This window comes from Telmatherina bonti (genome assembly GCF_933228915.1).
Source record: "Telmatherina bonti genome assembly, chromosome: 8".
Taxonomy (NCBI): Eukaryota; Metazoa; Chordata; class Actinopteri; order Atheriniformes; family Telmatherinidae; genus Telmatherina; species Telmatherina bonti.
The window spans coordinates 41,461,994-41,489,781 of NC_136626.1; the positions used below are offsets into that span (position 1 = coordinate 41,461,994).

At 41.9% G+C, this 27,788-nt stretch overlaps 1 protein-coding gene across 1 annotated transcript in view; it reads left to right on the top strand.

Moving 5' to 3' along the window:
• btbd8 (BTB domain containing 8) overlaps positions 1-27,788 on the top strand; it is a gene marked incomplete at both ends in the record, with an annotated part of 35,544 nt that overhangs the window by 1,615 nt on the left and 6,141 nt on the right. The window contains 4 exon segments of the mRNA XM_079245736.1: positions 1,121-1,270; positions 2,277-2,389; positions 2,391-2,404; positions 19,343-19,786. Coding sequence (XP_079101862.1) covers positions 1,121-1,270; positions 2,277-2,389; positions 2,391-2,404; positions 19,343-19,786 — 721 coding nt within the window.

Sequence of the window (27,788 nt, forward strand, 5' to 3'; positions counted from 1 at the left end):
GCTACAGAAGCTGGCTCTAGGGACATGGAACGTCACCTCTCTGGTGGGGAAGGAGCCTGAGCTTGTGCGCGAGGTTGAGCGGTTCCGGCTAGATATAGTTGGACTCACCTCGACGCATGGCTTGGGCTCTGGAACCAGTACCCTCGAAAGGGGCTGGACCTTCTTCCACTCTGGAGTTGCTCATGGTGAGAGGTGCCGAGCAGGTGTGGGCATTCTCATCAGCCCCCAGCTTGGTGCCTGCACGTTGGGGTTTACCCCGGTGGATGAAAGGGTAGTTTCCCTCCGCCTCCGGGTGGGGGGACGGGTCCTGACTGTTGTCTGTGCTTATGCACCGAACAGCAGTTCAGAGTACCCACCCTTTCTGGAGTCCTTGGAGGGAGTGCTGGAGGGTGCTCCTTCTGGGGACTCCATTGTTCTGCTGGGGGACTTCAATGCTCACGTGGGCAATGACAGTGAGACCTGGAGGGGAGTGATTGGGAGGCATGGTCCCCCCCCTCTGAACCCAAATGGTGTTTTGTTATTGGACTTCTGTGCTCGTCATGGATTGTCCATAACGAACACCATGTTCCAACATAAGAGTGTCCATATGTACACCTGGCATCAGGACTCCCTGGGCCGCAGTTCCATGATCGATTTTGTTGTCGTATCGTCGGACCTGCGGTCAGGTGCTCTGTCAACTTTCCGGTCCCTGTACGAAAGGTGTCAAAGCTTTAGTCTGCATTGCTGGTAGTAAGTCGGATTCCCAGTGAGGGATGAGAATCAGTCTGTCTGGCCCAGCGATGGACTGGTGATCTGTCCAGAGTGAACCCTGCCTTTTGCTCAAAGACTGCTGGGATAGGGTCTAGCTTCTCCGTGACCCTTCATCAGATTAAGCGGTAAGGATAATGAATGAATGAATTTTTAAAAATGTTTACCTGAGGTCAAGTGGGTCCAGCACGTGATGAGTTTGGCCATGGAGCTGCAAGAGATTGTCCGACACCTCCCCACCAACATCCATACTCAGGCCTTCCATGACTTTTGCAGGCTAAGGAGGGGATTCATCCTTGCTGGTGAGCTCTGAATAGAAAACTATTGTAATTCTGAGGTTTTTTTTGTATCTGCCTCTGACTGCCAGAGGTAGGAGGTCACCAGAGGGCCGGCCCTGCTGAAGATGTGTTCAGCTATCAGGGAAGGTTTAACGGTTGAAAACTGCTGTGGTCTCTTCATTGCTGTCCACTTTCTCTGTGGGTATAACTTGGATCAGGATTTTTACCTGGAAAACAGGGAGAAGGTGATGTGTTTATCACATCCTTCACAAATTTTAGTTCTCTCATGTTAAGCTGCTCATTGGTTCATCAGTCAGGGACTAACTCCTGGAAACTGTTTTAGTTTCCATTTATGTTACAGGTTGGAAAGGCCCAAGTTAAGCAAAAAGACATATTTAATTTGTATTTAACATTTACATAACACTTTCACAAACAGTCTGGTCTGTATGTGCCACTGCTATTTAGAAACAGTTAAATCTGTTCAATAATTTTTTTAAAGGCTTTTAACCCAGATAATACAAGAATTTCAGTGTTTTAAGCTGCTCTGATTATTTTTTTTAGGTTTCAGCATGTTTTAAATTTGTTTAAAAGCTTATGTTTATAATGTTTATTTGTTTATAAGCTTCATAACCAACAATGGTTGATAAAGCATTTCCAATGTCTTTCTCAATTAATTGGTAAAGATATCTGGGTCAGTGTGAATACGAGGAGTAAGCGAGGAATTTCCATTTAATTTTTTCCCTTTGGTCCTTTACAGAAGTTAAGATAAATAAAATCTCATACACTTTGTGTGCTGTAGTTGGTATAATAAAAAAGTAACCAAAATAAATCAGAAATATTTCATGAAACAAGGTTTAATACAGAGTAAAATGGGATGAGCAGACATGTTTAGCTTTGAGGTGACTCCCAGTTTAATCACATGACCTGTAAACACGGTCTGGTTCAGAAGGATGGATTAGACTGACGTATGCTGGCACTAATCTGTCTGTATCTGCTGATGGACAGAGAGAATAAAGGAAGCTCCTCCCTATCCTTGTCCAGTCTCTCTTTCTGTTAATAATCAGCTGTGGAAACAGGAAAATCACCCACCGTGTTTGTTCTGAGAGCTCAGGTGAATCCTGCTGCACAGACAGAGGGAGGAAGGAGGGAGGGTATGTGTTGCCATGGTGACAGGCTCTGGGAGCAGCTGCTGATTGGTTGGTGCTGTAGCGCAGCGTTTCCATTCTTCTCTTCCTCTCTGTGATCCTCCAGCCATACAGGCAGGAAATCTGTTGGCTTCGCAGGCGGATCTGGACCTTTCTGCTTCAGACCTTTTATGTTGTTCGGCACACAGAGGGATGGGAGACACTGCCGTCTAAACACAGACTGGATATTGGCAGGTAAACTACCAAATTCTGTCTGAATTTCTTCCATACAGTGTCATGGTGGTGGATGTGTTTTTTTCCCCTCCTTGCTAAGACAGCATGTTCTTACAGCAGTTACTGCTAAACAGACATGTTCCCAAAGAGGGTTTAATGGTTCAAAGTGTCCAGTATTACAGCAACCGGCTCATCAATAGCCATGCCACCAGTAACTTACTCACCACTAAACTAATCACTTCTAATCTGGATACTACTCACCCGGTGACAACAACCTCATTCACCTCTAACCTGGACACTGCTAACCCAGACACCACTAAACCGGTCACTACAATCCCACTCACCACTAATCTGATCACTATTAACCCAGGTATCACTAAACCTGATCACCAACAACCAGGTAACTACCAGCTCCTCGTCACTAGCCTGCACACCACTAACCTGAAAACGACTAGGGTTTTAAGTTTCCAGTTTGATCATGATAGGATATTATATTAATTCAATTAACAGTGATTTGATGTTGAACGATATCCTAAATATAGTCCAATCTAATTTTTGATTTGATTTGACTTGGTATGAAACAATATTACAGGTAACTGACAGTTATTTCCATTACTATCAAAATCATAAAAAGCAATCAAATTACAATTTAAAATTTTTATTTGTAAGATCAGGTTAAAAAAAACAGTAACAACAAAAAAGAGTATTAATTGATGGAAAACAATGTAACTGGGGAAATCAAACTACAGCCATTTTCAAAATGAAAAATTGGTTTAAGAAGTTGTTATTGTATAGACTTTTTAACAATACTTGCATTTTGGATTGATGTAATTGGCTAGTTGACCACATGACCAATGTATCGAAGCAGGTCCACTTATTGTTACACCCTACTAGCTCACTACTAGTACACTAACTACTAAGCTGAACATCCCTAACCCAGTCACCTCGAATCCGGTTACCACTAGCCCAGTCACTGCCTACTTGGTCAAAACCAACTTAGTCACTACCAATCTGTCCATTATGTATCCATTAACTGTCTGACAAAAACTTTTCTGAAATTAATGAAAATAAAAAATACTTTATCAATTTGGAGGGAAATTGCAATAAAATATTATCTAACCGAAACTGTGAACCTATATGAACCATTTTCTGACTGGAACCGTGATCAGACTAAAACGTTGTATATCGAAACAGCACAGAAAATAGTTAAAATCTTTTAAAACCATTTCATTCAAAGACATTGTTTTAAATATTCTTGATGTTCAGATAATAGATAATGTGTTTACATTAAGGGGACATATTATGCAAAAATCACTTTTCTAAGTGCTAAGGACTGTCTCTTGTAGCATTGTAAGTCATTTGCAGACCAAAAACTCCAATAAAAATAAAAAACAAGCACTGTCATAGTGTATCTGAGTCTCAGCTTCCTTAAGAAGTACAGTCTGCTCTGACCTTTCTTGTAGATGTAGTCAGTGTTGCATTTCCAGTCCAGTTTGTTGTCCAGCTGAACTCCAAGATACTTGTATTCCTCCACCACCTCCACCTCCTCTCCCAGGATGGAAACAGTGCTTTGTTTATTCTTCTTCCTCCTGAAGTCAACAATCATCTCTTTTGTTTTGCTGCTATTTAATATGAGATGATTGTCACCGCACCATTTAACAAACTGACTGACCAGTTCTCTGTACTCTGCTTCTTGTCCATCCCTGATACACCCCACAACTGCAGAGTCATCAGAGTATTTCTGCAGATGACAGGACTCAGAGTTGTACTGGAAGTCTGAGGTGTACAGAGTGAAGAGGAATGGCCAGAGTACAGTTCCTTGTGGTGCACCAGTGCTGCTGACCTCCATCTCAGACACACAACCTTTCAGTCTCACAAACTGGGGTCTGTTTGTGAGGTAGTCATAGATCCAGGTGGTTGTGGAGGTATCCACCTGGAATTTATGGAGCTTCTCACATAACAAAGCAGGCTGAATGGTATTAAAAGCACTGAGAAATGAAAGAACATGACCCTCAGAGTGCTGCCTGAATGGTCCAGATGAGAGTGTGCTCTCTGGAGCAGGTATATGATGGCATCTTCAACCCCAAGTCCATTACCATATGCAAACTGGAATGGGTCCTGAAAGGTGTTTACTTGCTTGTTGAGGTGAGCCAGTAAGAGTCTCTCCAGGACTTTCATGATGTGAGATGTCAGGGCAACTGGTCTGTAGTCACTTGGTTCAGCTGGTTGTGTTTTTTTAGGCACTGGAACAAGGCAGGAGGTTTTCCACAGTACTGGGACTCTATTTTGTCTCAGACTGGTGTTGAAAAGGTGCTGGAGAATCGGACATAGTTGTTTTGAGCAGGTCTTGAGAACTCTGGGACTGACACCATCTGGACCTGCAGCCTTGTTCTGGTTCAGTTTCTCAAGTTGCTTCTTAACCTGATTGCAGGAGACAAACAAGGTGGAGGTCTCAGGATGTCCTGATGTGGAGGGAGATGAAGCTGTGTTCTGGTCCATGACTGAGCTGCAGGGTGACAGATTGGAGGCGTGACAGGAAAGCAGTGGACTTATGGAGGGTGTGTGGTCTGTTGGGCTGGAGGTAGGGGGTGAACTGAACCTGTTGAAGAATACGTTCAGCTCATTAGCTCTGTCCAGACCTCCATCAGGCTGGTCCCCCTTTAACTTGAAGCCGGTGATCTTCTTCATTCCAGACCACACATCCCTCAGGTTATTCTGCTGGAGCTGACTTTCTAACTTCTTCCTGTAGTCCTCCTTGCACTTCTTAGTTTGTGTTTTAAGTTGTTTTTGTGTTGCCCTCAATAACTCCCTGTCTCCATCCCTGAAGGCTTTCTTTTTGATGTTCAGCAGCTTTTTCAGGCCACTGGTGATCCAGGGTTTGTTATTGGGGAAGCACCTCACTGTTCTTGTTGGGACGATGCTGTCCACACAGAAGTTTATGTAATCTGTCACACACTCAGTCATGGCGTTGATGTCGTCTCCATGAGGTTCACAGAGGACGTTCCAGTCTGTAGCCTCAAAGCCTCCTCTAAGAGCATCTTCAGCTTCAGCAGACCAGATTTTGATAGTCTTTGTGATGACTGGTTGCTGCTGAACGATGGGCTTGTAGGTGGAGGTGAGAAGAACCAGATTATGGTCAGATCTTCCTAAAGGAGGCAGGGCAGAACAACTGGATCCATTATCCATCCATCCATCTTATGCTGCTTATCCGGGGTCGGGTCGCGGGGGCAGCAGCCTAAGCAGGGAAGCCCAGACTTCCCTCTCCCCAGCCACATCTACCAACTCTGCAGGGGGATCCCGAGGCGTTCCCAGGCCAGCCGAGAGATATAATCCCTCCAGCGTGTCCTGGGTCTTCCCCGGGGTCTCCTCCCAGAGGGACGTGCCTGGAACACCTCACCAGGGAGGTCCAGGAGGCATCCCGACCAGATGCCCGAGCCACCTCAACTGGTTCCTCTCGATGCGGAGGAGCAGCGGCTCTACTCTGATCTCCTCCCGGATGACCGAGCTCCTCACCCTATCTCTAAGGGAGAGCCCGGCCACCCTGCGGAGGAAACTCATTTCAGCCGCCTGTATACGAGATCTCCTTCTTTCGGTCACGACCCACAGCTCATGACCATAGGTGAGGGTAGGAATGTAGATCGACTGGTAAATCGAGAGCTTCACCTTCTGGCTCAGCTCCTTCTTCACCACAACAGACCGGCGCAGAGTCCGCATTACTGCAGACGCCGCACCGATCCGTCTGTCGATCTCGCGCTCCATCCTTCCCTCACTTGTGAACAAGACCCCGAGATATTTAAACTCCTCCACTTGAGGCAGGACCTGACTCCCGACCTGGCTGAGGACTGTTTAATCCTGACCTTGACTCATGCAGGTGCACAGATGATGTATGTGTGGAAGAACGATCCCCTCCTCAGGACCACCCACTAAGTCCCGGTGCCGGCTCTCTGTCCCTCGGGCAAGGTCACTAATTTGGGTGCTGCTGCCGTCAGACGGTGTTACTCGTCCAGCGTCTAATCACATCACTCCATCCCAGTGCTTATCCCGCTTCCTCTGACATTTAAGAGCAGACAAGCGACCTCTGTGATCCAAACTTATTCTGTCAGTCACACTGGTTAAAGTGACTACCTCTGATGATTAAGTTGGAATTTGGTTGGATAAATGTTTAGAAGCTGATAACTGGGTCTCAGCTCCATGGATCTGTTTAATGGGAGCTAGGAAATACCTCTGAGCCTAAAATCCCATTTCCGATGTTGTACCATGCTTCAAATGTTATGAAACAATGGGTCTGTGAGGTAAAAATTACAACTTTACTTAAGTGCAGGATTTCTACTTTATTAAAGCAATTTAGCAGGGTTATAAAAAAGAAAAAGAAGCTCATCTATTTACCAATTTAGAAAAATTAATCAACTCAGAATCGAGCATGAATCCGTGTTCAGTCATGAACACATCAATAATCAATAATGATTTTAAACCCCCTTAAGACCTGTGGTCTAATCACGAAACCCACATCCGATTAACTTACTTCTTATTTTTGCTCCTAAAATCAAATCTCATGAGACTGCAATAAATGGTGCTGTCGGAGAGGAAGTTCCGTTCTATATCAGTCCATGTATCAGCTAAGTACGGTGGCCCTGAAAACAAAAGCCACAACACAACACATTGATAATGCCCAAAAACGGAAACTGGTTGTGGAAAAGACGGGGATGCAAAAAAACAAAGCAAAAAAACCTTCGCTGATTTCAGGGTGACCTGACGGACTCTTTTACTCGGATATGTCTTATTTCTGATAGCTTAAATAAGAGTTTGACTAGAATATAAAAATCTACCAGGATTTTGCGCTACGCCAGCCTCGTCTGATGAAGAGTAAAATACTGGAAGTGTTGATGACACTGCATACTGAAAATTAGTGAGCATCGCTGGTCTAGACGGGTCAAAATAGATCAATAAATTGGCGACAGGAGCTCAAAATGCTGTAGTGACGACAGCGACAAACTATAGATAGCCTACTTTATTTTTAATAATTGTTTTATTGAATAGCCACACAGAAATAATAAAATGCATTCATTCATTCATTTTCTAAACCGCTTTATCCAATTCAGGGTAGCGGGGAAGCTGGAGCCTATCCCAGCTGGCTTTGGGCAAAAGGCAGGGTACACCAGTCCATCGCAGGGCCACACAATAAAATGCAATACAGAGAAATAAAATATTTTCAGGGACACAGTTGAGACAATATGATAGGTAATACATTAATAAACGTTTTAAATAAGTTTATTCATTTTCATTTCTTTTTACCATCAGTGACTGTTTCAAACGATTGCCTGCTTATCATCTGTTTTCAGATGATAAGCAGGACTGAAAACAGCTGACTTCCCGTGTTACATACGTCGCTGCTCACTTCAGATGATGTAAATGCGGTGGTCCCAAGAAATAAAAAAAAAAAAAAAAAAAATAAGAATCACTTCAGTTGTGTCTTAATGTGTTGTGTTGTGACTAATTGTGTTGTGTTGTGGCTTTTGTTTTGCTGTGACACTTCAGGGCCACCGTAGCTAAGAGCTGAGATGTAAACCCTCAAAAACAGTCCAAAAACCTCTTCTCCTTTTTCAGAGTAAAGATTTGAGGAAGATTGGCCAAAATGTCCAAGAATGTCTCAAATGTCAAATAGAGTTCAGGTTCTTTATTGGATAGTGCCTGTGGTCGAACTCGTCTGACAAAGTAGCTGGAAAAATCACAAGTCAGCAGCTGTTTGGAAAATGGTAAATCCAAAGACAGTCCTGCGTATGTCTCAGCTCGGACTTATTTTCTGAGAAGTCCTCGTCTCCACAGTCCGAACCACAGAGATGCTACCTCCTTGCAGGGAACCATAGAAAGAACCTATAATAGCAGTTTGCAACTGGTTTTATACTATCTGGTTACATGTGATCATCACATTTGTGGTCCATCTACGTCATCTTTGACAGACATTTTGTAGTTTTTTAGTCTTCCTCTCCATAGCAATACATCATTAGTTTACCACATCTTTTACTAATCATACATTTTTAGCTGACAAAGGGGTAACTTTCCCAGTGGTTCCAGACATCAATCTATCACCCTTTACAGTTCTCCATTTCCAACCCATTTTAGTGTCCATTTAGCTGGTCTCAGCAAGTTTCATGTCCATCTCAACCTCTTGTCTTCACAATGTTAGCACCTTTAAGGCTGGTGACCATAACGTACTGTCTGACCTAACTTATCTAACCCTACGGTTTTACAAAGTCAGCATTAATAAATGTAATATCTGGTACACATTCATTTAGTTACACATATTTCAGTCATTAGGCCCGAGCACCGGAGGCGGTGCGAAGGCCTATTGAAATGCAAGCGTTTATTATTCTTGTTAGGGTCCTCGCCATACGAAGAATGGCAGGGCCCTATTGTTGTTGAAATGTTTATTACATTATTATTGTTAGCACAACCTGGCCATTTTTGACCCCCTTAGCCCCCGTGAAAAGTTGCGAAACTTGGCACACACCTCAAGCCCAGCGAAAATAGCAATGCACGCCAATGCAAAAATGCCTCGACAGCGCCCCCTAGAAACGCCAAAAATGGCCCCTAGAATGGGGTCAAAAAAGTTTATTCGGTACACATATCTACCACCTCAAGACGACTAAAAAAGTCAATCATAGACCTGTTGTCATGGCAACAGGCTGTCCGCCATCTTGGCGTTTATGACCATATTTTTGCCCGTTTTTGTCAATTTGGGCGCATCGCATTTGAACGAACTAGTCTGACGCGATTCATGCGATTGGCTCCAGATTCACCATGGAGCTTCATGACAAGATGGGGACCAAAAGTTATTCAAATCTTTCTGATAGGAGAAAGCGTGTTACCGTGGCAACCCATGGAAAAAATGCGTTCTCGCCATGACACACGGTTCACTCATATCTTCGCAGAAATACATGTGATCTGCACCAAAATTAAAATCTTTCATATTTGGAGGGCCCTTAACGCATTGTAATATGTATTGTGGGGGGGGCACTTTTTAGGGGGGCCCTAGGGGCCCGATCATCTACTTTGACCTAGGGCTACAAAATTCGGCACACATGTGTAACAACCCAAGGCAAGTAAAAAAGTGCATTGACCACCTGTTACCATGGCAACGGGGTTTCCGCCATCGTGGCGTTTATGCCCATTTAGCACTGTATGCACATTGTTTTTAAACAAACTAGCGTGGGATTCGCACCATTGACTTCACATCCACCCGGAAGCTTTGTGGCGAGTTCGGGTGGAGGGTTCGGCATGAGGCGAGGACCCAATGGATGCCGATGGACCTTGGGCTACGAAATTCGGCACACATGTGAAGCAACCCTAGACAAGCTAAAAACTCAATTAAGCACCTGTTACCATGGCAACAGAGTGTCCGCCATCTTGGAAACAAACCTTCTCGCCATGAAACACGGTTTGCTTATATCTTTGCACAAATTCATGCAATGTGCACCAAAACTGTAACTATTCATATTTGGTAGGTCCTTAACACATTATAAAATGTACTGTGGGGGGGGAAGGCAGTTTTTGGGGGGGTCCCGTGGGCCCCCATTGTCAACTTTAACGTAGGGTAACGAAATTCGGTACACATGTCTACCATGCCAAGACGAGCAAAAAAGTAAATTAAGAACCTGTTACCATGGCAAAGGGGTGTTCGCCATCTTGGCGTTTGTGGCTTTTTATCACTTTAAGTGTATCGTATTTGAACGAACTAGTCTGAGGGGATTCATGCCATTGGCTCCATACTCAGCAGGAAGCTTTGTGACAAGATGGGGACCAAAAGTTAGTGAAATCTTTCCAACAGGACAAAGCGTGTTACCGTGGCAACCCATGGAAAAAAGCGTTCTCGCCATGAAACACGGTTCACTCATATCTTCGCAGAAATACATCCGATTGGAACCAAAATTCTGATAATTCATATTTGGTAGGTCCTTAACGCATTGTAATATGTATTGCGGGGGGGGCACATTTTGGGGGGGGGGGGGGGGGGGGGGCCCTAGGGGCCCGATCATCTACTTTGACCTAGGGCTACGAAATTCGGCACAGATGTGTATCAACCCTAGACAAGCATAAAATTCAGTTAACAACCTGTTACCATGGAAACAGGGTGTCCGCCATCTTGAAAAAATCCTCCTCGCCATGAAACACGGTTTACTCATATCTTCGCAGAAATGCATCCGATCTGCACCAAATTGGAAAGCATTCATATTTGGTAGGTCCTTAACATATTTTAATGTGTACTGTGGGGGAGGCACATTTTGGGGGGGGGGGGGGCTTAGGGGCCCGATCGTTTACTTTGACCTAGGGCTACGAAATTTGGTTCACATGTAGAAGTAACCAAGACGAGCAAAAAACTCAATTAACCACCTGTTACCATGGCAACGGGGTGTCCGCCATCTTGGCATTTATGCCCATTTAGCACTGTATGTGCATTGTTTTTGAACAAACTAGTTTTGGATTCATGCCTTTTACTTCACATCCACCCAGAAGCTTTGTGGCGAGTTCGGGTGGAGGGTTCGGCATGAGGCGAGGACCCGATGGATGCCGCTTGCGGCTTTAATTATTCTTCTTCTCAGCACAACTCGGCCATTTTTGAACCCCTTAGACCCTGTGAAAAACCTTGCGAAACTTGGCACACACCTCAGTCCCGGCTAAAATAGCAATATTCTAGGGTCCGCATTCACGCCAATGCAAAAATGCCTCGACAGCGCCCCCTAGAAATGCCAGAAATGGCCCCTAGAATGGGGTAAAAAAAAAAAAAGTTTAGTTTGACGTAGGACAACGAAATTCGGTACACGTCTACCACCTCAAGATGAGTAGAAAAGTCAATGAAACACCTGTTGTCATGGTAACAGGCTGTCCACCGGGGGGGGGGGGGGGGGGGGGGGGGGGGGGGGGGGGTTGGGGGGGGTACATTTTTGGGGGGTTCGGCATGAAGCGAGGACCCGATGGATGCCGCTTGTTCTTATTCTTCTCCGAAATGAATTACCTTTTTGGGGGACTGAACATTCCCCAAAACTCACTAAATTTTGCCTACCCCCCCCCCCCCAAATGGAATGTGAAAATTTACGTATTCTAGTGTGCTCGGGACAATTTGGGCAAAATTGAACGAGAGCGTCACCTATTTTTAGAGCCCTGCCACTGCATGTCATCAATCTTTAAGAAAATTGACACACATGTTCTACATGACAGGGCGAACAAAAAATCCTCTTAACGTGATCATGAAAAGTCAGCAGGAAGGCGGCCATTTTAGGGCAAAGTTGCCATTTTGGCGTTTTACTCACCTCGTATTTGAATGAACTCGTCCTAGGGCTTTCATCCAATTGACACCAAAATTGTTCAGCATGCTCAGGAGGCATGTGGAATTAAAAGTTGTGCTAATTGTTTGAATAAGTCTTAGGGCATAGGAGGGGCGGGGCCTCACACTTTGATCTCTCGCCGTGAAAAACGAAATAGATATAGCTCCCACATTAAACAACATTTCTGCACCAAAGTTGCTAGATATGATGCCAGTCCCATTCTGAAAAGGTCTATATGTCAATATTTGGTTTATCAATTAGCCACGCCCCCTGGTGGCCGGAAGTGTTGTTTGTTACTCAGACAACTATTTCTCTGGCTTTGTGTACACCACCAAGCTCAAATTGGCTCAACCAGCAAAAAGCATGTTGGGGAAGATATCCGGCGAAAAGCGTTGCTCTACGCTGCACGGTGTGACCGTGCCACCATGGCGAACTTTGATATGCCGCCATGACATCATTAATTACTGTAAATCCCTCAATTCTTATCTGATCACCTTAAAACTCATAGGGATTAATCAGGGCTCAGTCTTGAACAGATTGATATGACGATTTCCGGTCGAGGCCCAAGCCCCGCCCACTTCCAACAGGAAGTGCTTTTTTTCACATTGAGTGGTACAACTCCTCAGCAATCAAGTCGAAACTCTTGAAACTTCTTCACAGTATGTCAAACCCATTCACGATGCAACAATAAAAAGCTCAATTCAATTCAATTCAACTTTATTTATATAGCGTCAAATCACGGCAATGCCATCTCAAGACGCTTTACAGACAGAGGGGAAAACATAATGAAAGCCAATTCATAATAGCCTATATAAGGAAACCAACAGATTGAGTTGAGTCCAACTCAATCTCCCATCCTGAGCAAGCACACTGGCGACAGTGGGAAGGAAAAAACTTCCTTTTAACAGGAAGGAAACCTCCGGCAGAACCCGGCTCAGGACAGGCAGCCATCTGCCTCTGCTGTGTGGGGGCAAGAGGACAGAAAGACAACAGACAACAGGAACTGCTACTCCCAGCCAGGGAGACCTGCTGAGACAGGAGACATACACGTTAATGATGCAACACTGTTATTGGGGGGGGGGGGGGGGGGGGGGGGGGGTGTAAAAGAAAGAGATAAAGAGAAAGAGAAAGAAGCTCAGTGTATCAGGAAATGTCCCTCAGCAGTCTAAACCTATAGCAGCATAACTAAGGGATGCTAACCATCCCTAGCTATAGGACTTATCAAAAAGATAAGTCTTCAGCCTAGTCTTAAAGGTGGGGAGGGTGTCTGCTTCCCTAACACTAACTGGGAGCTTATTCCATAAGAGAGGGGCCTGATAACCAAAGGCTCTGCCTCCTGCTCGGCTCTTTGAGACTCTAGGAACCACAAGTAAGCCTGCAGTCTGGGAACGAAGTACTCTGCTTGGTATATAAGGAACTATGAGGTCTTTGATATATAGTGGTGCCTGGCTGTGGAGGGCTTTATATGTAAGGAGAAGGATTTTAAATTCTATTCTAGATTCAACAGGCAGCCAGTTAAGAGAGGCTAAAACGGGAGAAATATGATCTCTCCTGCTGGTTCTGGTCAGGACTCTGGCTGCAGAATTCTGGATCAGCTGAAGGCTTTTCAGGGCATATTTAGGACAGCCCAGTAATAGAGAGTTACAGTAATCTAGTCTCGAAGTAAAAGCGTGAACCAGTTTTTCTGCATCACTCTGAGACAGAATGTCCCTAATTTTGGCTATATTACGTAAATGAGAGAAGGCTGTTTTAGTAACCTGCTTAATATGTGGGCCAAAGGACAGGTCAGGGTCAAATATTACTCCAAGGTTTCTCACTGTAGCACTGGAAGCTAAAGTAATGCCATCCAGGTTCATTACAAAACTGGAAAATTTAGCTCTGAGTTTTTCAGATCCAATGAGAATTACTTCAGTCTTATCTGAGTTTAAGAGGAGAAAATTTCTAGACATCCAAGTCTTTATGTCTATGAGTTGTATAAGGTCAGAATGGGGTTTTGGGTGGGCGGCGGCAGGTGGGAAGCTGCAGAAAAGTGTGTAGGACTACAATTCTGCCTCCTGGTCCCAACCCTGAGTTGTCAATTTAGCGGACTAATAAAAGAGTCCATATTGCTCTATAAGAGAGCGGCTCCATCCAACGTGGGATGGATGCCATCTCTCCTAATAAGACCAGGCTTTCCATAAAAAGCGCTCCAATTATCTATAAAACCCACGTTGTTATCGGGACACCACCTAGACAACCAGCGGTTGAAGGATGACATGCGGCTAAACATGTCATCGCTGATTAAATTTGGCAAGGGACCAGAGAAAACTACGGAGTCCGACATGCTCTTAGCAAAGTTACACACCGAAGCAACATTAATTTTAGTGACCTCCGATTGGCGTAACCGGGTGTCGTTACCGCCGACGTGAATTACAATCTTACGGTATTTACGTTTAGCCTTAGCCAGCAGTTTCAAATACGATTCGACGTTGCCCGCTCTGGCCCCAGGAATGCATTTGACTATGGTCCCCGGTGTCTCTAGAGCCACGTTTCTGACTATGGAACTACCTATAATCAGGGTTTCTGCCTCAGCGGGTGTGTCGCCGAGCGGGGAAAATCTGTTAGAAACGTGAACAGGTCGGTGGTGGCCAGTGGGTTTTGGTTTGGGGCTACGCTTCCGCCTGACCGTCGTCCAGCCCGCCTCGGCTCCCGGCTGCGCGGGAACTGCTGAGGGACCGCTAGGTGGGCTAGCTGCCCTGGCTGGTAGCTCCGCACTGGCTAATGGGGGCTTGCTGACTAACTGCTTCCCTAACTGAGTGCGGAGCTGGGCTTCTAACTCACAGAGCCTCGCCTCCAGAGCTGCCAAGCTGCTACACTTAATACACCTACCGTTATCACTAAAGGAGGCGGAGGAGTAGCTAAACATCAGACACACCGAGCAAGAAAAGGCAGGGGACCGGGGTGTGGGAAGAGAGCTAGCAGCCATGCTAAAACCGAGTGCTTGAGCTGTTTAAGTCAGTAAACAGAAAGCCTAAGATCCCAAAAATAAAGGCAATATATAGAACAGTGGTTTGGGAAGATATTGTGGGCTGAAGTGAGTGGTTGGTTAACAGTAGATAGCAGTTAGAAAGAAGTTAAAGGAGCCAACAGCTCATAGCAATCCGCAGTGACACACGCTAGGGAAACAGGAAATGACACAATACGTTACCGCAACATCAGCACGTCCGTGCAAGTTGCTATGCCAAAGGTAACCATGGCGAATGATGCTCCAATGCCCATGAAACAGGAAGTAGGTGTAACCAAGCCATAAAACCTTTCATCGCTACCAAACTTATCAAGATCTAGGACAGTCATAGTGTCAACTGAGCCATGTAGAAATATGCTGAAAAAGTCCCAATGTGTTTGAATAGCGCCACCTAGAAAATTTCAATTGATTAGCCCCGCCCATTCGATTGACTGAAATACATGAAATTTGGTACACATGTGCTCCACATGAACCCCTACAAAAAACCCTCATGGCTGAATTCAACAGGAAGGCGGCCATTTTGAAAAAGGTGCCATTTATGGGGTCATTTTGGCCTGTTTCTTTGTCATTCATTTTAACAAACTTGTCCAAGGGATTTTATCCAACAGACACCTAAATTGGTCAGGATACTCAGGAGGCATGTGTGATTAAACGTTGTGCTAATCGTTTACAGAATCCAAGGCGTGTAGGAAGGGTGGGGCCTCAAAGTTTGAGGTCTCGCCATCAATAGCAAATTTATATAACTCGCACATAAATCAACATATCTGCTCCAAAATTGACACATATGATGCCAGTCCCATCCTGAATACAACTGCATGTCAACAATTGTTAGCCCCGCCCATCAGCAACAGGAAGTGTTCCATTTTAAGGTAAAGGTTGCATTTTATCTCTGATGTACAACACCAGATCTGACCCAAACATACCCTGGGTCAATCTAGTGCAATGCTGACCACAAAGACATGTCCATATGACATATCCGCCATAGTCACGCCCCCTGGAGACAGGGAATCCATTGTTTTAAACCCTAAATTAGCTGATGTGCAGCCTGGCTGCAGGTGAGGGTGAGAAAAGCACAGGGGGGAGTTCGCCAGGAGAAGCGGTGGCAATAGGCCGAGCGGCGCCGTAGGTGTGAGGGCCTATATCACCGCTTGCGGTTTTCATTAATATTTGATTTCTTGATATTATTTAACAACATAAATGCATATTTTAGTATAGCAGCATAGCACTTCATTCCTGGTTATTTATCTGTAATGAATCAGTGTCCTGTCAGCCTGCAAGATAGGTCCTTTTCTCAGATCCCGTTTTGACAGAAAAGGTGACTGCGAGCCACAAGAGCCCTGCACCCACATTGATCCTAGCAAAACCTTCAGAATATTTGACAGGACCATGGTCTCAGATTCAGAGGTGCTGATTCCCATCCCAGCCGCTTCACATTCGGTTGCGAATTGCTAAAGTGAGAGCTGGAGATCACGTCCAGATGAAGACAACAGTACCGTGTCCTCCACAAAAAGCAGAGACCCAATCCTGAGGTCACCAACATAGATCCCCTCAACACCTCGGCTGCGCCTAGAAATTCTGTCCACATAAGTAATGAATAGAATCGGTGATAAAGAACAGCCTTGGCAGATTCCAACCCTCCATGTTTTGTTTTTAGATCCCTAAAAATGAAACAAAAGGAAGAGGGTTCCAGCATGCTGGAGTGCTAGGAACCGTGATGCCTGCACTGTTCTACAGTCATGGGCCCCTAATTAAAACCAGAGCAAAGACAAAAGGGTTTCAGCACGCTGGAGAAGCTCTGCGCTGCTTCATGGGACTGGACCCCTAGAGACTAAATGAACATGTTGTTCTATTAACCATTTGTACATGGTGATAACTGATAACTGATATACAAAAACTGACTTCTTTCCCTTGATTTGCAAAGACCCATCCTCTGCCTATGTTAAGAATATGTCTTTAAACAGCAGAGACATCAAGTAACAATGTACAAATGTAACCGGTCTAACTCTGCACCGTCTTGCTACGAAATCTGCATTGTATATTGTGAAGAGAGATCAGGCTGGGACCACTGCTGTCTTGCAACTGGTGGGGAGGTTTCTTCCAGAACCACACTGTTTAAAACAAAGTTTGATCAGTACAGGAACTGCTTTGACCTGGCTTCGTCATGCACACCTTCAACAGGGAAGAAAAGATAAAATCCAGCGGACGGCATGAAAGACCAGACAAATGCTTCAGCTAACTGAACATCGACAAATTAGCTTTTTCTTTTCTTTTACAAAAGTTCTGAACTGCATCCAGACTAACAGACGTAACAATAAAAAAAACCTTATAGCATGAGACTGACTGAAAGAAGTCTTGCCATTTTTTTAGCATTGTAACAGGTGGAGCCCTTCCCAGACTCACCTCTCCTCAGCGGGGCTGCTAGCAAACTGAGGAGCAGAGCGCCAACAGGGAATGATGTCATAACAGGAAACCAGAATCACATTAAGAAAATAAAAGCTCTGCAATAAAATAAATGGATGAAATAAAATAGGAAAATAATACAGAACAAAGTGTACATAGAGCAGATTTTTGGTGAAATATAAAGTATTTCAACACCGTACCTGAGTAGATTTTTCAGGTACTCTGTTCTTTAATTAGTATTTAGTTCTTTGACAGTTTTTCACTCTTTCTGAATTACATTTTCAACATAACTATCAGTACTTTCCCATTTTTCTAAAACGCTAGTTACTTTTTTTCGGGGCGATATTTTTAGTGCCGTAACACCAATGCGCATGAACAGTATGGTTATGAACATAGACTGTATAAAAGACAGGTAGAGCCTCTGTGATCTCACCTGTTAGATTCTGAAGAGCTGAATTAAAGCTCATTGGGCACTTCCAAGCATCACCATCTTGGCAGCGTCATGTGTGCTGTCTCTCCTGGAAAATAGAAAAATGTGTTGAGAGGGGGGCTGTGAGTGTAGGGGTGGATGATTGATGTCTATCAAACTCTGACCTGTCTGTAGCTAAGAGCTAACTGGGCCAATCTGGAGATAACAGGAGGTAACTTAGATTTAGGCGGGCTAAAGCTAAATTACACTATTAGTTGGCTGAAAACTGCGGTTCTGCTACATTGCCGTCTTGCAGTGGGTTATTGAATACCTTGTCAATCAAAAGGCCCTAATCATGCCAAATTCAGAGATGAATTTAGAAATTGATTATAAATGTATGAGTTATACAGTTTTTTTTTACTTACAGTTCTAATGGAGGTAAACCTGACCTATTAAACCTAAAATGTGGTTTTTTTCCTTTTGTTCCAGGCTGTAAACATGTTTATTTCTGCTGTAAAGTTAGTCTTTTTAACATGGGAGTCTGTAGGGATTTGCTCTGTTTGGCGCCCCTCGTGGATGAGGGAGGAACTGCAATTTTTGGCACTCCAAACAGCCGCAGATTGCCACTTGGTTTTGAAGTTTTGAACTCTGGAGGTTGTTGCTTGGTGTAAAACTATAAAATATAAGATTTTTAATAGCTTTTCAGCCTGTGAATCATGCAATAGAAAAACTATTTACTTTTGAGATTACTTTTCAGTACATTTCAGAGCTGTAGTTCTTATTCTTACTTGAGTATAAATTTTGATCAGTACTTTTTACTTTTAGAAAAATAGTTTTTTTTTTTTTTTTTTTACATTGGTAGTTTACTTTAATTTAAATCCAGTAGTAATTGTTTTACATGCACTTCTATAAATGAAGTTAATGAAGATGTGCAGATTTCTACAGCTGTAACTGACAGCTACATGTTGAACAATGTCCCTCTTTTACTTAAAATATACTTAACACTTGAGTATTTATTGTATAAACTTTACACAAAGATTAAACAATTTAATAAATGACAAAATGGCTAACATGATAGTAAAAGACTGCTTACTATGTGTTGCAGCTTATGCTATAGAACAACAAAAAAAACCCAGACTATTTCTTTTTAATCTTTTTTCCATATGATTCAATAAATTGTGAAATTGTTTCTTTATGTGACCAGAGACACACTCTGAAAAGGTAATGGAAAGGAACACAAAAGCTGAAAAGAGCTGCTCTTTATCATGAAACTGTTGTGTTTTTCTGTTGTTCTCAGATTTGTTTACTAATTATTACTTTAAAACTGAGTTGTAATTATTTTTCTCACATTTTGACAGATGATATTGATAAAGGAGAAAATAGAAGGATCTGCAAAAATCTTGTCTTCACCAGCTCTCAGGTAATTTTCTTCGAAAACATTGACGTGGACTTAACTAATTATCTTGTGAATTCAAGTCTTTCTTTTTTTTTTAAATTCTGAGGAATTCATCACCATATAATCTGAAATTATTCTGTAGTTGATCTGTAATCAGTTTGAAATAGATATAAAATAAGTCTATAATAAGGCTGAAATCAATCTGGGATCAATTTGTAGTCAGTTGGTAATCACTAAGACCTCACTCAGAAGTGTTCTCAGATGAGTAATTAAATATTTAACGTTAAAGTTTTAGACTGTAATTATTGCACTGTTCCTAAAAGTCGGATTAATCCAGTAATATTACTAATAAAATGACTTGTTTCCTCTCTGCAGTTAAAAGGGTGTAAAATGCCTAACTTCTCCACCTAAGAGTGCTGCTGAAATTCAGACCCACAGTCTCAAAACAAAAATCTTTACTCCCAGAGAGCAGCAGTCATGAAATCTGATGGGCTTGGTCCAGCAAACAATCCAGGAGACGGTCACCCCTCCAAAGCAAAGAACGATAGGAATCCAGGTGACAAGAATGTAGCATCAAAAGCTAAGGCAGCTTCAGCTAGCACAATGGTTTTCAATGACACAAGAGCTGCAGAGTCCAGATGGGATGCAAAGGATGCCAAAGGGTCCAGAGGCTGTCATGGAGCTAAAGAGGAAGAAAAGAAACCAAGGCAAGGTCCTAGGCCAAAAACTGCTCCTCCAAGTTGCACATCTACATGCCAGGCTGCACATGCCAAGGTATCGAGAAGCTCCTCAGGAAAGTCAGAAAGCTCTGCTGGTACCTCCAAAACCCAGGCTAACATCTTGCCCATGTCAGAGAGGGTCTCACCAGAGAATGGTAGCAGAAGTCTTCATAACAACACCCAAGCTTTTCCAGGTTTAAACTTGTTTCTTTACATGTTTTTTATACTCTTCTTAATGACTAATTAAATGTTTTGTACATCTATGGCAGAAGTGACCAAGTACAGTGTTGGACTATCCTGCAACTTTTAGATGCCATTTTATCCGACACACCTGAATCAAATAAATGGCTCCTTATGAGGCATTTGTAGAGCTTAATGACATGTGGATGAGGAAACTCCGTAATCTGATTCAGGTGTGTTGTAGAGGGGGTTGGATTAAAAACTTGCAAGATAGTAGATTTTAAGGACCACCAGACTTGGGGACTTGTGATTTATGAAAAATCACTTTTTATTGCAACTGTCATCCTGTATAACCCAAATTGCATGTGATGACATTACTTCTCAAGCATTCATGCATTGTATTTCACAGGAAATCAAGGTTAAAAAAAAAAAAAAAAAAGAGTATGATGAATATCAGTTATCTCTCAATGATTTAAATAGATGAATGAAAGATATAACTGGGGCCCAGGATATAAAAAATATCAGCCTCTAATCTCCCTAGAGTGAATTTTATGTTTTTAGACCAAGATAAAGCATGAGGTCACTGAGTAATTGAGAGGCTTTAGGTGGTTTGATAGATTTTCTTTAATTCTTTTTCAAAATTTCTAGCGCACTAGTAAAACAAGGCATCTACCCAGACACAAATGCAGAGGAAAAGGATCCATTGGTCCATGCTCCTGTCAGTATTTTCTAATATTAACACTCTGCCCAAATGAACCCCCTAACACTTTGGACATCCATCCAGAATAATAAAAACAGTAAAAGAATAGGTGGATAGAAACTGAAAACTTGAAAAAAGTGGGACTTTAACACATTAATCATGATTAATGTTGTACAGAAACAGTATGTTTGAATAAATAAGACATTTTACTGAGGAAATTTTGTATATTGGTATAATGACTAGTGTGCAAGAGTATATGATGATATATCCAAGACAACATGTGTGAATATGTGAAAAGAAAATAGGAAGTTGTTTAAAATAGAATGATTAGCTCACTGAGAGACAATAACTATGTGTTTTAAATAGTTTGCTGGTTTATGTGTGAAGGAATGGTGGTATATGTGAGTGAGTTTGATTAAAATTGAAGTTACTTCAGTCAAACAGGAAGAAAGCTGAAATTCTCATTCTCTGCTAATTGCATAAGCCCACCCTTCTTCTGCACCTAAATACACCTGCTGGGCCTGCCTCAGTTGCCGTTATCAACAAGCTGTGGGAAGATGTGGAAACAGCGGTCCCATGTCCACTGCTCGGTTGTCTGTTGCTAAAATCAACACCGGGATGTTTTTGCTCTTCCTCCATCAGTGACCAAACTATCAGGAACAGATGGATTACATTATTTTTTGCTGATCATGCACCTTCATCTCTGTCGGCTGCGGCCTGCTTGTATATTTTGCAAACATTTGGGAAAAAACCAGAAGAAGACAGCATCAACCCTGCTGCGGCTGGAAAGAGGGGCATTTGCAACTTTAAGCCATCAATGCAATCGGTAAGTTTTGCTACTGATATAAAGTTAGTTTTTGCCGTGACTGAGACGTGACTTAACCTGATGCAGATAATGCTAACGCTAATGCTAACAGGACAAGCCTAAAGGTTTATCCTCCTGTGTTTTATTTTCTTATATCTATCTTTTGCTCTGCCCCGTAAATGTTTGTAAAAGACTTCTCTATTTCTTATTTTTCATGCCTGCTACCACACAGTAAGTAGAGTATTCATGATGGTTGGTTTGTCATGATGCCGGTGTTTTCTTACGACCACAACATGGCAGTTGTTATCATTTAATCTAACACGGTGACCATCATGTAGTCTGATGCTGCCATCATTTCATCAGGGAGATGTATTTGTAAAAAAAAAAGAAAAAAGAAAAAAAAGGTGACATCTTGCTGCCCCTATCATTTCCAATAGCATCAGATTGTATCACTGAACCAAAGCGCAGACTTTTTATTTCTGATATTTTCACGTAATGTGTGTAAAACGGGAGCTGTGCAGGACATTACATTGCAGATAAACTTTACTGGTAACACTGGGCAGAAATGAGTCTCCTGGAGGCTGAAGCTGGTGAACTGTTCGTGTTCCAGAGGCTGTAGTGTGTGTAGTCAATATTTACTTCATTACTCCCATAACATCTGGTGGTGGAGGGTCCTGCATGTTACCGCTGAGGTGTGGAGCCCCAGCGGATTTTATCTGGGTGGTTGCTATGGCAACAGCCTCTGTGGATATGGGGGTCTGACTTCTGGCCTGTATGGATCTGAAATATATGTTTCATCACATTTGCATCAAGCAAGATATTTATTATGTCTGGTTTTCACACCAGACATAATAAATATCCAAAACAGGTGTGAAAACCTGTTTTGCTTAATTAGCTTTTTTAAAAAAAAAATAAAATAAATAAAATTTAAAAAAAACTTTTGGAATGAAATTCTTTGTAAAGTTTGATTTCAACTATTGGTATTACAATATTTTGATGACTCATAAACTGCAGCTTTTTACACCTACAATCTACTCATGACATGATCTGATATTTTTCTAACTTCTATTTGCAGATTTTAGTTCAGCACATCTCATGCCATGCGCAACACCCGCAGTCTACTGGTAAATGTTGGCTGATAGACTGACCCGACAATACAGGCAACAACTGGAACACATGCTGTCATCAAGGAATTTCCACCCTCACCTCAGAAGTACAGGTTTATCATCTTTTTCATTCATTTTACACACAGAAAATTATAATTAATCAAATACAAATACATTCTGGAAGCTAAGAGGCACTTTTATTGCTTGTTTTGATGTCAGTATCTGGTTCTGTGCAGAAAAGGAACCCAGGCGACAGCAGTGAAGATGAGGTAGGAGTCTGCAGATCTCTTGATAACATGGATCCAGCCTTCCCTGGTCCTAACAGCCATCCCTGGAGAAGCCTCAGCTCAGTCTGGAGGATGATGAAGATTTCTTTGGAGGCTTGCTCAGTGGCTTCAGAACCACCTGGCACCACATTTAAACACATTTAACCCAGAAAACTCAGCTACTGTGTTCATAGAATCAATAAGAAAGATTGAAAAATATTTTTAATTTATTACAATAAAAATGAGCATTGATTTTATTTCTGTACACTAATAAAGACATTGTGCTTTAATGAGCTGTTCTTTTACTTCAGCTTTACATTTTACATTCAAACATCAGATGCAGAAATGTGTATATGGTAAAGTTGTGTATTTAGTGTATTTACTCTAATTCAATTGCTTTCGTCCTAAGTGCCTGCAGCAAAGTTAGTATTTGTTGTATGTAATATACTGTATAATGGCAAGAACATATGTAATCACCTTTTACTGTTATTTGCCATTTGATTAGCTTTATTTCTGAATTTTTGGGGTCCAGAAGAGAAACACCCCTCTCCAATAGGTAAATGTACATCATCCTGCTTATAAATGTTTCTTGCATTTTGTAATGAAAAAGCATTTAGACAGACAGGTTCCACACCAGGATGTTGGATCAGACACGTGGGAGTTTGAAGCTTCATCCTTCCTTCTGAGCTCCTGAGAAATGAAGAAGACACATTTTGCTTTCTAAGCACAGTAATAAATAAGATCTTGCTGTGTCCCTGTTCTCTTTCTATTAGCAGAATTTCCACATGTGCAGCTTAACAGACGATAATTAGAACAAAAAGGATGGTGGGTGATGCTGCATATATATAAACACGGGTCTACATAGGTCAGCAGGAAGCCTCGTTAGCCACACTTTGAGCTTTATTTATACAAGATATTTAACTTCATGTTATTTATCTGTACAGTAACACGGCCCCACGGTGGCTAAATAAACCAGAAATCTGTCATGTGGAAATCACCACATTTTTCAGACTTCTGGCTAAAACATCTAAATAGGCGAATTAATTAAGATAAACACTGTCGGTAAATAAAACCTAAGTAAACGCGCCGCTTTGTGCAGTTGTGAAAATGTGTGTGCTTTTCTGGCTGCGAGTGAGTTGGGTGTGGTGTGTGTGTAAGTTTGGTAGGGAAATACAATGCAGCGGTCAACATTTCTTCATTTTTACATCTCTAACTCTGGATTTTTTAAAAAGTACATTCATAGTTTAAAAAATGGTCCAACACAAAATAAAACTGAGAGTATTAACATGAATGACATGCCTCGTTGTCAACATGCTATCTGACTTTACAACAAGGTGAGCAGACACTAAAATGACGACTTTACCATTCAGTAAAGTCGTCAGACAGTTTGTTGTAAACGTGCTCCTTCCCACCGTCCTGGTATCTTCTCTCTCAAGCTCAGAGTCGGCTTCAAACATAAATGGTTGAATTCAGAAAGCTGCTGCTGTCAGTTAGGTGCTATCACTAGCTGCTGTTTTTAGCATCAGACGTACTCTTCCAACGCTGGACTTCCCAGTGACCAATCAGCTGCACGTCATTAACATTTAAACTAACATCTGTGTTGATCAAAATCTCGCATGAAGTCTAACAAGAAAAGTTTTATTATGAATAAATGGTCAAAACAAGCACTTTTAAAACATTTTTTTGGTTGAATAAGTTTTTAAACAATTCTTTAAAAACACTGAGGGGACAGTGGAGACATGAAACGACCAGGTTATGACTCCTTTAAAGCTGAGGTGGGTAATGTTGGGGAGCTGTACTATTGTTTGAGTAAGAGTATAATAGTGTGTGTGTGTGCGCAAGTATAATGGTGTGTGTAAAACCAAGTTTAAGTTTAGTTTGTGCTTCAGTGTATGAGGTTTTTTTCTCTGTATGTCTGGACATGTCTCTGTTTGTCCGGAGTTACATGACCTTTTTTTTTCTCGACCCCCTATGATCTTAATGTATCTGTGTTCTTATCTTGTAAGGCAGCGCCGGTAAACTGGCTGCACAGCCGAAGCTTAAGCTTGGTTCTGAATTACTCTTTTGTCATTAATGTTACATGTCTGTATGTCTGACCTTGGACGAGCTGGCTTCAACTCTGAATTTCCCCTCGGGGATGAATAAAGTATCTTTGATTTGATTTGAAATGATCTCTTATGGGGCCTCTCATAGAAGGGTTTGAAACATCTTTAAATATAGCGCCTAAGTTAGTCATGGAAGTAGTGTGTCCATCAGTATAATCAGTGTACCAGGAAATTGTGCTCTGACAAATTTCCTCAATAAAATGTCTTATTTAATTAAACATACTAATGTTTCTGTAATTAATTCATCGTAATTAACATGTTATTATTATTTTTAACATTTATATGTTTTCATGTTGCATGTTTCCCTGTGTATGCATGGGTTCTCTCTTGGTACTCTGGCTTCTTCCCACCGTCCAAAGACATGCAAGTTAGGTTAATTGATGACTAAATGGTCCCTGGGGAATGAATGTCAGCTGTCAGCTGTTTTTTGCTCTGTGTTGGCCCTGTGATGGACTCGTGACCTGTCCATATACTTTAGAGTCCAGCTTTTTGCAACCCTTAAGAAAATGAATAAATGTTTTTTAAAACAAACTGGGGTCCTCTACCAGTATCGAGCAGTATCTTAGCTGCTGCCAGGGTTGCACTCCTCTGGGAGGAGATGTCTGATGTTTCTCCAGGTATCTGTAGGAGCCACTTCTCCAACGTGGGGGACACAGACCCCAGTGCACCAGTGACTGCAGGTACAACTGTTGTTTTCAACTTCCAGGCTTTCTCCAGTTCTTCCTTGAGACCTTGGTATTTATCAGTTTCTCGTGTTTCTTATTGATATTTCCATCATTGGGGATGGCTTTATCAATCACTTCCAAAATGTGATCAATATAGCCACAAATTGTTAAAAATATAACATTGTTATGTTTTTAACAATGTTTAGATGAGAAAGTGGGTTAGGGAGATGTCACTTTACCTAGAAAACTATCAGATCCTGTTCTGCTGGAAACTTAAGTTCCACTGCTGCTTATCCTTGATCACAGTTTCAGTAATGGGGTTGGCCACCACCATTTTGTCAGTTTGAATGTGGAAGAGGAAACTTTGGGGGCCTCCTGTCCACAAGCTGCAGAAATTTTTGGTACACTGGGGTCAGTAACTAGATTTGCCCTGGGGCCAAATTTTGTCTGACCAACTGACTGGCCAAAATGACCTCTTCACAGTTAAAACCACTTTTTTCTTAATATTTATATATTTATTTATATATGAACTATTATAATATAGTATATCATTATGTTAAAAAGTAAACTAAAACAGGTTATTTGTACACAGTGTGTTACACACACAAGTGGTTTTTTATATATTGTTATATTCCCATCCATTGGATATGATGGGAAGTGTGTCCAAACTTTTGAATATTAGCAGTAGTAGTGTATATATATATATATATATATATATATATATATATATATATATGCATGTGATATATACATATATATGTATATGACATGCATTCAGTATTTGGATTTGTTAATTCACAATTTATTTTGTCGAGTTAACAGCAAGATTTCTGTCAGTTTTAGCAAAGTCTCCCAACTCATCATTCTTTGTTCTTTATTTGTCATGTACTGTAGTGAAAATACCAAAATTCCTTCCAATACCATAACCAATCAAGTTTATTGGAGACAAGCGATTCGAGAGTGATGCCGCTGTTACTTCTGTTTGTTTTGTCCCGTGTGTTGGGTTTCACTTCGGTTACAATGACTTTCACTTGTTGTCGTTTGTCGCTCCCCATGTGTCGAGTCCATTACACTGATGCACATGGTAGACCTCTAATAATAACTTAGCAACTTTGGTGCAATGTTTAGCAATTTTTCTGACACCTTTAATGAATATATTTAAAGAAAAAGCGCCTATCAACACGTCTAGTGACTTTTTCTGGTGTTAAATACTTTAGGTGAGGAATGTGAAAGCACATATTGTTTACTCTGAAGATGAATACAGTCTATGCTTGGTCTTCATGCAGCATCATGCAATCAGAACAGGATCTGATAGCTTCTGCTGCAATACCTGACTTTAGTTGCTATTGGTTGATCCCACCCTGGTTTACTGTCTGGTTTTAATATCTATTATTAGAGAGTGTAGGAAAACATTATGACGTTAAAAGTATGGTTTCATGTTGTAGACTGGAACTGTTAGTTAAATGACTTAAAACACCACTTTAGGTCTGTTCTAGGGCTGGGACGACGTGTTGACGGAATCCATGAAGTAAATATGTGTATGCAAATTTTTTGCATTGACGCATTGCGAACAACAGTAGAACAGAATAAAAGCCTTTACACACCGCAGACACTTTAACTGTCCCACCAGAATCCTACAGTCCATCCTGAAGCAGCAGTAGTCCAGCTTTTAGCTCCTGTATTCAACAATGAAACTCCCCAAATTCTCCTCTCTTTTATGGAATAGGATGTAGGCTACCCAGTGGGCTAATTTTGTCTTGTTTTTTGCAGCATCATCACACTGTTGTTATGGCTTGATGTGAAATCCACCTCGCAAGTTTGTTTTAGAATTTTTATAATTTATTCACAATTTTGCATCGCACTTGGTGTGCATAGACCTCCAAGAGGCATTGTCATGTATGAATGCTGATTTATTGGACTTTATTGTCCATATGTTGGGAAATTATCAGAAAGAAAATTAAAACTAAACATGAATAATGCTGTTCCTTGTCTCCAGATGAATCTCACCATCTGGTATTTTAGTTTTATAGACTGGTGTAGTTGACAGTAAGCATTTTCCCAGATGTATGCACAGCTGTATGATGCATGTTCTGTGTTTTAGGAGTGAGACCCAAACACCCAACCACCACCATGATGAACAGATCCCTGACCAAATCTCCTCAGAGAGCACCGACAACAAGGACCAGGAGGTAAAAATTATTTCCAAGTTCATTAAAGACTTTACTCAGTCACAGACAGAATTTAACCTCAAATGTTCCCTTTGTTTGAATGATTTGTTTTGAAGATTTTCCAGAAGGATTTTGGAATTAACAATACAGTAAGCTCTGTAG